The following is a 13,416-nucleotide window of genomic DNA, read 5'->3' as shown; positions in this document are numbered from 1 at the left end:
TATTTATATAGGTACTTAATTAGAAAAAACACAAGATCTGTAATTACCATAAAATAGAGATGAAGTAAATGTTAAACAATACTTCATTTTAAATAGGAAATTTTGCATGTTATTGTATTTAAATTGCAAAAAAAATATATTTTTATTAATTTATAAATGGATTGAAAGTGCAATTGATTTATAACTGCATAATTCAAATTTTAAGTATATAAATTCATTTCTGCGTTATTATTTAAGTGCTCATTTTGTATTGAATAATAATTATTCATGTAAATCACAATTCATTACGAAAAAGTTTGTTACATTATATTTACAATAAGCTTAACATTATTATTTACTTTTAAATGAATATTCATAATAATATTATATCTACTAAAAAACAATTCATAAGTTTGAATTAATTCAATTTTATTTTGTACGTCTATTGAACTACTTGATGATTAATTTGAATTTTGTGTACAGAACCTCAACATAATATGTGATGTGGAATTAATTATAGTTAAGAAATAGATTGTATAGAATTTAATTCGCATTCCTATTATTGAATATCTGATTGGAAGATGTATATAATATAATATATATATACAATTTAATCCCTGTTGGAATATATACTAATCTACGTATTTCTAAAATGTTAAATAGTTTTAAACTTTAAGCTTCATTTAATCACAAATATCAGGTAATATTAATATACGATTTAAGGTTATATATCTTACAAAGAAAAACCGTTCATATGACAAAAAGCTGTTACATTAATTGTACTTAGAAATACTAAGCATATACAGATTCATAAAATTAATTATTGGAAAGAAATATTTATATTTTCATTTTAATAAATGTAATAAATATAATACATTTGACTCACCGTTATTGTTCGATGCGTTTTCCCTTACCTATAAAAAATAAAATAAATTATTAGCACAACATGGTCATTATATTAAACTAGTATACATTAAAATCATCATTAAATAATGAATTAAACATATTACAAAGAGCTAATTCGAAAAATTATTGTAGATTACAATATTTTAAAAATGTTAAAATATTTCATTTATGTTAAAAAGTAGACCGTGATTTCTTTGCTCATTGAGAAACTGGAGGCGAACGGGTGGAGTCTCATATTTTTGTAAAGTTTACTTAAAGTTACACTAAGACAAATGTACGATAATACTCATATAAATTTGCAAGTTCTAAGACAATGAATATTTAATTTGAAAAATCAATATCACATGGTTACAAATATTATAGTGTTGAGCGGAATTTTGAATTTAGTAGGATCAAGGAAGCATAAACTTCCATTGAACTTCTCATTTCATTAATCAATCGCTTAATCTAAGTTAATACTTATTCCCAAGAACTATTTAAATTTTAACGATTAAAAAATGGTACAACTACAAAGAAACTCATATTTTTATAAATCAAACACATTATTTAATAAAATCAAAGTAGACTCAAATTAATTGCGATAAAAAAATTATCAGACTGTAACTATTTGGTTTATTAAGTCAATTGTTAAGATTTTAGTAAGATTTCAGTAAGATAGTGACATAAATGTTAACATAAATCATAAGTTTTAATAGACTTTTATCAACATTGGTTGATTATTTATATATAATTTAACGGACTTAAGAATATGTATATTTATTTAAATAATTTATGTAAAATTGCTATTATAGCATACTTAAAATCTTATTATTTCGTAATTACAACGTAGTTATAATAATATAATAATATACGTATCTTACTAAAATTATGAATAATTTCAAATAATATCACATATCAGTGATGAATGGATTGAAATACATTGCATGAGTTGTAATTGTAACATTTTAGATAAAAAATAATTAATATTATGATTTTTTGACAATAGTTATTTTGGTTCAATATTTCTATAGTCCGACTTTAATAAAAAAAAAAAATTAATAAATAATGTATTTTGATTTTAAAATGGACACATTGTTATTGAGCCATTATATTTTTTGTGCTGCTCAAAATAAAATATGGCAGTTGTAGAACTTCCCTTTTTAGTTGTGAAAATATTGTCTTGCTTTTATGGTTCTTTTTAATGATTTATTAAATACACTTAAAAATCATTTTTTTTTTCTTTTGCTATACATTAGTTGACGCGAACTCAAGTTTGTTTTACCTTTGCTTGAATGAATTTGTATTGTGTAGCAGTTTCAAGAGAAATTGCATATTAACGTAAAAACTTAATATAATAAATTTTGCACTCGAACTTCAGCGATTTATTTATGAATTCAAGAATATTATTTTTTTTAGTTGCACAGTCATATTACCTATATCATTAGTAATTTATCCTAACCATTACTAATCAGGTGAAAATAATTCGAATATATTTATATCATTTGTTGACTGATTTATTAGTCAACAAACGATATAAAGTATAATATTATATTTGACCATAGAGCAGTTTAAAGACAAACGATTGCAAATGCAAATAACCGATTTAATCAAATATCAAAGTGAATCGATTTAGTTGAAAACATAACCATTGCCGATAAGTCAATAGTTATTATGAGTTGAAATCAGATAATAATCAATTTAAACTAAAATCAATAATCATACATTTTAGTTTTCCCATATTTTTTTTTCAAGTGTATCATAGAATATTAATTGTTCCAAGAATAATTTAAAATATTTCACAAACACAAATAGCTATAATAATATTTTGGAACGAAAACGCAGTTCGCAATTATTGTATTCGATTTTATACTAAATACCATGCAGAATACTGTGAATTCTGTTTCAAGCGAACAACTATTTTGTAGCATCAAAATTAACCACGAACAATGTTATTGAGTCATAAATCACCGCAGATATCGTGATAATTACATTAGTTTGTAAATGAACCGTACATGTATATACAGTGATAGGTATGAAGTGCCATGAAATATGTCGTATAGTTAGCACTGACGTTTTCGGGATTTCTCTCTGGCGTGGAAAAGATTATACGAAAATCGTTACTACACACAATAGATTATATTATAATTCGTTAGAACATATTAGGGTTTTTATAAAATTTTATTAAATCTCATTTTATCATGGAACAGTAATAGTAATAATTCACTGTAAGAATTGTGTCACACACTCGTAAAACCGAGAACGTCGTAAAACTAGTCGCATAAAAAGAAAAAAAAAATTCCCATTGCTAGATTATTAATTTAATATTATGCTGGAGAATTTTAATTTCGAATTTCGAAATTATTTACATCGCAACGGGGTTTAACAATAACTTTCATGGTGTACCGTTTACTAATAAATGGTAATGAGAATATGACCAGTATTCAATTGCTTGCTTTAGATTGGGTTATTATTATTATTTTGGTTCAATATTTTCTGGTGTGCGCAAATGTAAATATCATATTGACGTAATGTAAATAATGAGAAAAGATCAAATATTTCTTACACAAACAACGCACACGTCAAAGTCTCAAAGGGGTGTGTTATTAATTTTAATAATATTTATGTTTTCATTAGAAATGCACCGAAAACACGTTATAATACAAAAACTACGTGCGTAAATCCATATTGGTGAACTAAAATGTTTTTTCGATAGTCAAAAAGTTTTACAGTTTTATTTTCTCACTATGGTTTAACAATTAAAGTAATCTAATAACATTACCTGTATTTTTAATAACGTACATAATATATTTCTAATAGTTTTATAAATTATTTATTACTCTGAATAATACCTTTATAAATATATATATGAAATATACCTTTTTTAAAAATGTCATTATTGAAATAGTTTTATTTTTGTATTCATCTATTGAATTTGTTGTATTAATTAATCGTTTTTTTTTTATATTAAATTTTACAAGGTTTTTTCATACTTAAGTGGCAACTATTAATTTGAATGTATAAGTTGTTTTGAACATTTGAAATTAAAATTTTTAAAAATGTGTTAACACTTGGATATAATTTATAAAATTGTTTACAGTTATTTGTTGTTCTGGATATATTTTAACTGAAATCGGACCATATTATTGGGGTAAACATAATATTTTTGGAGATATAATTATCAAGTAAAAATCAGCATATTTACAATATATTGACCCTTCTGATATTATAGACATAAAATCTTTGATAAATTATTTTGAAATTTCTTAAGGATCTAAAAATGTTATTACAAATTTAGTTCTCGATAATTGATAGTATTGCATATCAACTAAGAATTCTCAAATTTCATCTTAATCATATTGGTAGAAATAAATTAGGTGGAAACGATTATCGCCCGATCAATCAAAATAAAATTATCATTTTAAATTAATTCCTAGATTTTATTATTTAATAAGAAATACGTTTGAAATAAAACGAATGGTAATATAAATATTTCAAGGGGATAAATTACATAAAATATAAATTTGATAACCGAAGTTGTAATGTCAAAAATCATAGAATTTTTAAATAATGACGAGTGTAACACAATATTTTAAGAGTATTTGAATATTTTCATGTCTTTCTTTGTGATTCGTCGCTCAAGTATTCACTAGAACTCTATATATATATATTTTATTTTTTATTTATATTTATTATTTAGTCCAATATTACAATTTTCCTGCTTAACAGAGCATTTTTTAATGAATTCCTGACCATTGAACATCGGATAAGTATGCGAAATCTTATTTTGTATGAATACAACCGATACCTTCAAAAATCAACAGGATTTCCTGTGAATGGCACAACATCAATAGTATGGTATATATGAAAAAAATATCATTATTTACTCTAGCAAATATTTTTATTATATTTACTGGATTTATTTAATATTTTCTAAGTTAATAGTAAGTGATTATAAGAAATATACTTAAAAGTTTGTTCTTATATCTAAATGCTGAACTAACTGATTTTAATGTACTTACTTGCAAAACTAAGTAGGTAGCTAGAATATAAATATATCGATTATAATTCTAATATGCTTTATGAACATTTATTCTTGCAGATGATAGTTAAATATAGTGTACAACTTTTTTTTTTAATTAAAAAAAACGTTTCAAATGTTGAAGTTATTGGCGTTTCTAAAATATCTTAAATTTTATAGGTTTTTACAAAAAATGTCAATAATTATGTATGAATGCTTATGTTATTTTAATTATATATGATGTAATCTAAGTGTTTATGGCTTATTTTCTGTAATAGGTTCGTCTCTTTCTAGAGTTGAAGAAGAATTTATGTCGTCTTTTGGTTGAGTATAAGTATTTTAAAAAGATTGTAGGGGAGTATCAGTTTATCCCTGGATTCCTTCGTCAGGAGATACTTGGTTAGCAGGTGTTTAACTATTGTTGAATGTTGCATAAGGTGCATTTTCGTTGTTATTTATTAGTTGTTCATTAGATGTTCGTGAATGTATAGAGTGTAACCGACTTAATCTGTAATTTACTGTTTGATGTTTGCATGGGAGTGATACGTCATGTACTCAAAGGAGGAAGGGTGGTTGATATAATTTATCTTATAGTGTATAACTCTTCTTCTCAATAGGAAATGAAATAGTATGTATATATATAAAATCATAATATCTAATCACCCTTGTGTCATGGTATGGTAACACGTTTGCTAAAAAAAATTATATAATATACTTGCCTCATAAGACAGGCTCACAAAAATTATATGAATTTGTTGGTGCAAAGATCTTAAATTGAATACTACATGGTTAGTTCATAGGTTTATATTTATATTTATACTTATTTCTGAATTTAACACTGGTTTATTATTAGAAATTACTTATTGTGTTTATTGTGTTATATCCTTTTTTTTTATTTCTACCAACGATTTATGTATAATTTTATAGTTTCAATTTTATACCATATTATAATTTTTTTACAATTTGTTTTATTTATTCTTTAAGTATATTTATTTCTTTATATTATATAATTAATAATTCTCCAGCGCTATATATATGTATATTAGTATATTAATATATATATATATATATATATATATAAGATTTATATTTATGTTTATATAATAATCCTTAGATTTCCCATGAGAATATTCAATGTGATCTATTATTATTTTTTGAGAAATAAAAAATAATAATATATATCACAGTACGCATGTCTTGTTTACGTTTTTAATTGAGTGGTGTCATGCAACTAAAACTCACCATAGGGAACTGTGACATTGTTGAGACGTATACAACTGGTCTTAATGATTATAGTATAACGTACACGTGGCACGCACTCTACTTGCTAGTTCGTCAATCGTTCATAGAAAATTAGGGTTATACTAGTATAATAATATATATATATATTACGTGCGTTATAATTTAACCGTTTTATCATTATTAAAACGATGTACTTGTTAATGTGTATGAAATACGGATATAATATGTAATAGCGTTATTATTACGTAATATCAGCTCGTCTCTAACGAACGCGACACGAGGAAAGAACATTAGGTCTAATAATTATTCTAACAGTGATGCGTTTCGTGACAGTTGCATTCCCTGATTCCAGCAACCTCTGAAGTGCACGTATGTGTGCATGTGTTTGTTGCATCACATGCGATTTTAAATGGAATACACGCAATACTACTAGTTATGTTGTTGGACAACGCGAAATATTTGCAAGCGCACGTTTCATATTTAATAATAATCGTAATAATCACGATGATACGGATACAGAATATCAAGATAATATTTTGATATATCTCGCATACTTCAGCTCGTGTAATCTAGTCGAACAATAACACATTAACGCTAACGTTAGTGGTATTAACAATTTATGAAAACAATGAGGACGTCTATTATACATAGATAATAGAGTAAAATATTCTATATTTATGCTTTTATACCATAATGGTTATAATAATAATAAATAATAATAACCAACTATCCACTCTGAAAACAGAAATAGTGCATACATATACATTTGCGATCCGTATATCGACCACCCAAATTATACATACGTTTAATGCTTAATGATTGCAGATTACCCGAATAACGATATTGTTTAGTACGATATTCTCTTCAAGCTATATTTCTTAACACCATGTCGAAAAGATGAAAAAAAATAATTTACAAGTATGTAATTAATTACCGTACTAAATTATTGTAATGATAAATAGAAGATTAATATAGAAGAAATCGGTCAGCTAATTCGTCACCTATGATTGAAAAGGTCATCTCTAACTTTTGTTGTTAATGTAGGCCGTATTTTACGAAAATAAATTCAATTTATTTGTATTCAAATATTTTTAGTTCAATAATGATTTACTAATGATATTACTATATTATAATATATTACTATTAATGATAATTACTATACTTTTGGATTGATAATTCAATTTAATAATATAAAAAATTATGATCCTGAAAAATTTTATAAAATTACCGTATCATATATCTTTAATGAAAAGTACAATATGCATTTTCCGACAGTTAATTACAACTTTTGATATTGATGCGTTGCACCCCGTGCTATTCGACCGTTAAACAAGCATACCTCATTCGAATCAGATGTACCTATACTTGAATTGGTACACTGAGTTAACTAACTAATCACGAAAACGACCTAAATTTATATATAACTATTGCGGGATCGATGCATGATGAAACAAATGAAACTTTGCATTTTTATCTCAATACTATTGTAACCGATATTGCACTCGGTGTATGAAAATTGTTAATACTGTACTATTATAGGATTTATATTTTGAAATCGAATAACGTTTTCTGGATAAATCACAAGAGTTCGAGATAGATATCCAAGCATTGATCCATCAACGTCCAATAAGAATAACGAAAACATTATTTGCTTATAGTATATATTCTACTTGTGTTGCTCTTTTGTTATCACGATCCAAAGTGGAGAAGCACAACGTGCAATAAATTTTGAAAATGGAATATATTTTATCGTTATTCCTCACGAGTAGATTCTTTTTTAAATAAACGGTATACGTTTGTAAGGTTGAACCGTGCATGATTAAAACAATTTATTTGGATGGAGATCATTTGATATTACATTTAAAATAATCATTATCTCTCTTTTTTATAAAAATTGTTTGATAAAAATAAAAAAAATGATAACATTGTATCAGCCACACACAAATGTGAAAAAAAAACGATAAGATTATGGTGACGGAAGTTCGTCCTTTGTTCTTTCGGGCATCAGACTGGATGATGGTAATGGGTATATTAAATTTTAAAGATATTATAAATCATCTCTTCAGTAAAATGATTCTAAGCAAAGCCTCAGTTTAAAAATATAACATTTATATATTTTACTATTTGTCGGTAGCTTCTTTTTTTTTTTATAAAACTGTTTAAAATTTTCCTGTCAGACGAAGGAGAAATTATTTTTAACCAAGTATTTAAAACATGTTATTCTATCTATATTTAAAGTTTTATTCTCATTAGATGGACCATTTTATTTTTTTATTTTTTTTTTTAATAAATATTTAAAGTTAAAAATGAGGTGATGGAACGTAATGAATGAATTTATTCAAAACGAATTATATTCCGTTGAATGAATAATAATAGATACGTAACTTATCTGCATTATCCAATATATGTTAGTAATGTAAGCAATGCGATGTAAGATTTGATAAGGCAAATGAGCAGTAGCTAGTATACACATTAATAAATTATAATATGCAGTTATGCCTATGCCGTATATACCTGCGTCTACGATTTACTATTATTTCTTAGCAGTGACATAAATCAAAACTTATTTTCGAGTTTAACTACGAATAGATGTTTAATAATTTGCAAGCGTGTCGATGTACCCGAATTCTATATTATAATTTAAAATAATATATGTACAACGATTTTTATCGTAGAGTAATATATTTTGTATTAAGTGCATGGACAGAAAAACCCGGAGAGATTTTTCATTTTGGCCCTCGGAAAAAGATCCAATTTTATTTTATTTTTATTAGTGTAATAATTGACCAATAAATATAATATCAACGAGTATGCTCCAGTGCCTCCATTGCCAATGTGTGGCAACTAAAATCGTTATAATTTATTGTGTGCGTTATCCTGAAATATTATTTTTTATTGATTTTAATCACAATATAGGAGTTTATTTTTATTTCCAACCGTGTTTTATTTTTTATTTCAAGAATAATGCATCGATACTATCAATGCTGAGGTTTTTTTTATCAAATGCTTCTTCTTTATTATTATGGTCTTGCTATATTCTTTACAATAGTAATATTCCAGCTAATCTCTGTTTTACCCTTTTAGTCTTATTCATCATAATTTCTGACTTGATTCCGATTTCAATGCTTTTCATCCTGAATAGGACTCTCATTTGGTATTACAGTGTAATAATTTTATGTATTACTATGTTTATTCCCTTGGTCTGTTTCCTTAACCATGGTAATTTTACTTATATAAAAGTAGACCTATCAGGTTCTTATGATTTGGTCATTGATTTGTCTTTTAGTTTACCCGACCTTATTTAGAAACTAAATTTCAATAATCCTCATAGTAACGAGGTCATATCCCTATTTTGATTTTTATATCAACTTATATACATTATAACGAATTCCAATAGCTTTATCCAAACCAAAGTTCTACCTATAATACAGATATTTATTTAAATTTTAGTAAATCGGACTGGACTATTCTGCTTTATTTTATTTATTATGAAACCGACTTCATTAGTTTTTTTTTACAATGCTTTTTCATTATTTAATATTATAAAGTGTTTCGAATTTCAAATAATTACTAAATGTGGTTTGCCTTTTCATCTTGGTTATTTAAGTTAAATACTGTTTATATATAATTTTTGATTGATAAATATATTCCAAGATAACTCATACTTATATGTACTTTACAAATATAATAATAATCTAAGCTAATAATTTATTTATTTATTTATTTATATATGTATATATATATATGAAATATTTGTTTATTAATATATAACTTATATTTTAATAAAAATATTTTGACTTTCAACTTTTAAATTTTATTTTTTAAAGTTAAACCTTCGTGGGGTTTATTGGAATTAGTTAATCTTTAAAATACATCGCCATATTCATAAGAAAAATTAAATCTGAAATGTATTCATATTATAAACCTTAATAGGTAGACTTAATGCTTAAATATGAAGTAGGTAAGACTGTATAAGATTTAAGTACTGAATTCGCTTTTCAGGGATACTTTTCTGATACTAATTTTGCATTGCTTAACTTTTCAAGCTCTTTTGAGGAATAGAAAGAACTGTTTATTGACATTCTTTAACATGTATTTCTTTTAAAGAATGTTTTTACAAAACTTATGTAATATTTTTAGGAATTTAATTGTTAAGAATAAGGTTTGATGTTAGAAAATAATGTTTCAAGAACTCTGAATATTCTTACGATTGCCTGGTGATTTTAATGATGAGTAATATTAAGTATTAAAATACTATTTTCAGATTAATATTTTCTTATTTGATGATATGACATAGTTTAGTATGAACTGTACAAGTTAATTTGATTTTTCTTGACTTTTTTTTTGTTAGTTTTGTTTTATATTCACTTTTAATTAAAAAATTAACATTTTTAATAAACATTAAAAACATTTCGGTTGTTGATTAACTTTTTTTATAAATATATTGTGAGAATATATTTTTATTAACTTTAAAATAAAAAGAAATACAAAAATCTTATTTATATTATTTTACAATAATTTCAGAAAAATACAGCTTGTACGTTATGTTTGGGTACATTTTTATACAGTATTGAATTTTAATTTATGACACTCCCTATCAGCCAGAAACAATCTTCACACTCCATTAAACATTGATTAGAATAAGTTCAATTTGGGGTGAATACATTATTGAGTTGATGCGGGGACTTCGTGGATTAAACTGTTACCCATATTGTGTGTTTTGAAAATGACAAAAACATGGTTTGATGGTATTTTGGGTAAAACCAACCATCCGAGGAATAGAGATAAATAATTGGTTGAATATTTTATTAGTCAGCTGAGAAGACAAGTCACATAGAATTACATGTGACTTGACATTTATTAATATTGTATTAGGAATAATAGTTTCAACATATGGATCAATATATTATCTTACAAACATTTTCGTCAATTGATAATGAAAGTATTTCTAAGAAGAAATTTTGTTAAATCGTCATGTAACATACAATGTTTTCATTATGTTTATGTAAATATTCTTGTTCTTTAATAAATACCATGTAAATAAGACTGTAATATGTAAATTATGCTTAAATATCATTATCAATGTATCTTGAAATTGTTTTTGAAAATAATTTAATATGAGAGAGAAATTGCGAGAAAAATATGAGTGAATACCAAAATTTAATTTTATAAAAGTCATCTTGGTGTATTATGATCTTTGAAAAAAAAATAAAATTTTCGTATAGTTCATCTATAATAATTAAAAACGTGTTCGAGAGTAAATATTTGGTTTTGAAATTTAATTCACATTACACATACGGATCTGAGTATTATGAAAATAATAATTCAGGCACTAGCAGGTCACCAAGAAAGTTTAAGTTTTATAATCAATATTTTTTATAGGTATTTGTATGATTTTATACATATATTTTATATATATAATATCTTTGAAACTACACTAATAGTGAGTTTGAACTTTGGCATAATTATTGGTTGCAAGACGAATCATTATCTATATCGCCTTTAGAATTTTCAAACTATGTGACCCGGACGGTTTTTTCTGAAATTTATATATTGTTTAAAATACTTATCACGTTTCTAGCTACAGATGAAACAGCTGAACGGAATTATTCATCACTACACCAAATCAAAACATGGATGAAGTCGTGAATAAAAAAGAAACAATTATATGAACTGGTGTTACACAATCATCGGGGTATCATTATAAGCCACCATGAAGTTTTAGATATGTTGTTCGATCAAACAGAAAATTAGACTTAGTTATATGATTTAAATCTATTAAATGTTTTGTTTGTTTTTTAAGCTTTCATATTATATTTTTTGTTTTTTGTCGAATTTTTAAAGAGTATTTTATAAGAATAAAGTGGATTTTAAATTGCAATCAAAACAATCAGTTAAAGAAATTCAATACAGTTTACAAAATATAAAAATAAACACTATAAATGATTAGGAATTGTATTATTTACTATTGCACATACATACATTGAAAAACTCATATTTTACAGTAGGTATCTAAATAAGTAAACTTATTCATAACCCGCTCTTCCCGTTAACGTTGGCTGGATCCGTGCCTGGTTGATGATGTACTGATATAAGCAATTTGAACTGTACCGTGGCTTGCACATCCCATCACCAATGTAGTTTTGTTTAGTTTACGAGTTATCTTATTTATCTTTATTAACATTTAAATTCCATTAGTGATAAATACGTTGTTCTACACTATGCTGTTTTAACATATTCTTGCCAATATGGTTTTACAACAGTTGTGTTTAAAGTAAATTTCTACATTTGTTTCTAAGCTATCGTGTGAATTTATTTAGTGAAACATGTTATAAATCATGTTTTACGCATGTTACGCATCATGTTACAAATTTTTATACTTTCCTATTATGTTTTATGTTGATTATTTGCTGGTTTTCTCTATTTTATGTAGGAGATTCTGTTTAATTCCTAAAATTAAAATATTAATGTCTTAATGTTAAAAATTAACGCACTATTTTCGTTTGTTAATAACTAACTAGTAATAAAGGAAATAAATGGCAAAGTCTGTCAGAATTTTATTTAGTAAGAATATTCATCAATGCAGATTTCCAATTATCTTTTTATCTGAAAATATGTTTGTATGATTTTATTTAAATATCTAACAATAAAAGCTCCAAAGAATTGTATTAATATTGTCAAGTCTGTCTATTTCAGTGATTATTATTGAATGTATAAACTATAAACGAACTCTGTTAATTTAAAACCGTATTGTAGTTATTTACAAATAAGGTTTTAAGTACTTTATTAATCAATTATTTATTATTTACTGAAAATACAATACCAAAAGTCACTTAATAATTTAAGTTTTTATTTTTTTGTAATTTAAATAATACTGCTTATAAATTATTTATTTATTTTTTTGCAATTCAAATACAATTTAATAAATTATTAAAAATGAAAAAAAAATACACGCATTTACAGTAAAACTCGCTTAAGACGTTCTTGCTTAAGACACTTTCCCGCATAAGATACTATTTTCCTTCGGTCCCTAGATATTTACCATACTCATCAATTTAAAAACCACCAGTTAAGACACTCGTTTTTTCTCTGTTTCATCGAATAAAACGCGCTTTAATTTAGCAGATTCCAATTTTTAGCAAATTTTAGTAGTTTTGTGAAAGTAAAAATGTTACTTGTTTACGTGTTCTTTTCATTTTGTACCACGCGGGCCATATTTTTTTTTTTCAAATGTTTATTAAGGGACACATTAAAAACATTTTTGTACATATGATATATACTAATAATTGTAT

The 13,416-nt window shown here is 25.0% G+C and overlaps 1 protein-coding gene across 2 annotated transcripts in view; it reads right to left on the bottom strand.

Moving 5' to 3' along the window:
* The window catches only part of LOC112682271, a 274,831-nt gene that overhangs the window by 61,997 nt on the left and 199,418 nt on the right, over positions 1 to 13,416 (bottom strand). For both annotated transcript variants that reach the window (XM_025552809.1, XM_025552810.1), the window contains exon 4: positions 866 to 893. In XM_025552809.1, coding sequence (XP_025408594.1) covers positions 866 to 893 — 28 coding nt within the window. The remainder of the gene's footprint in view (positions 1 to 865; positions 894 to 13,416) is intronic.

The sequence above is a fragment of the Sipha flava genome, unplaced genomic scaffold, assembly GCF_003268045.1.
Source record: "Sipha flava isolate LNK unplaced genomic scaffold, YSA_version1 201_pilon_pilon, whole genome shotgun sequence".
In the NCBI taxonomy this organism is placed as follows: domain Eukaryota; kingdom Metazoa; phylum Arthropoda; class Insecta; order Hemiptera; family Aphididae; genus Sipha; species Sipha flava.
Note: the sequence above shows the minus strand (reverse complement) of the source record. Positions and strands in the feature narration are given on the sequence as shown.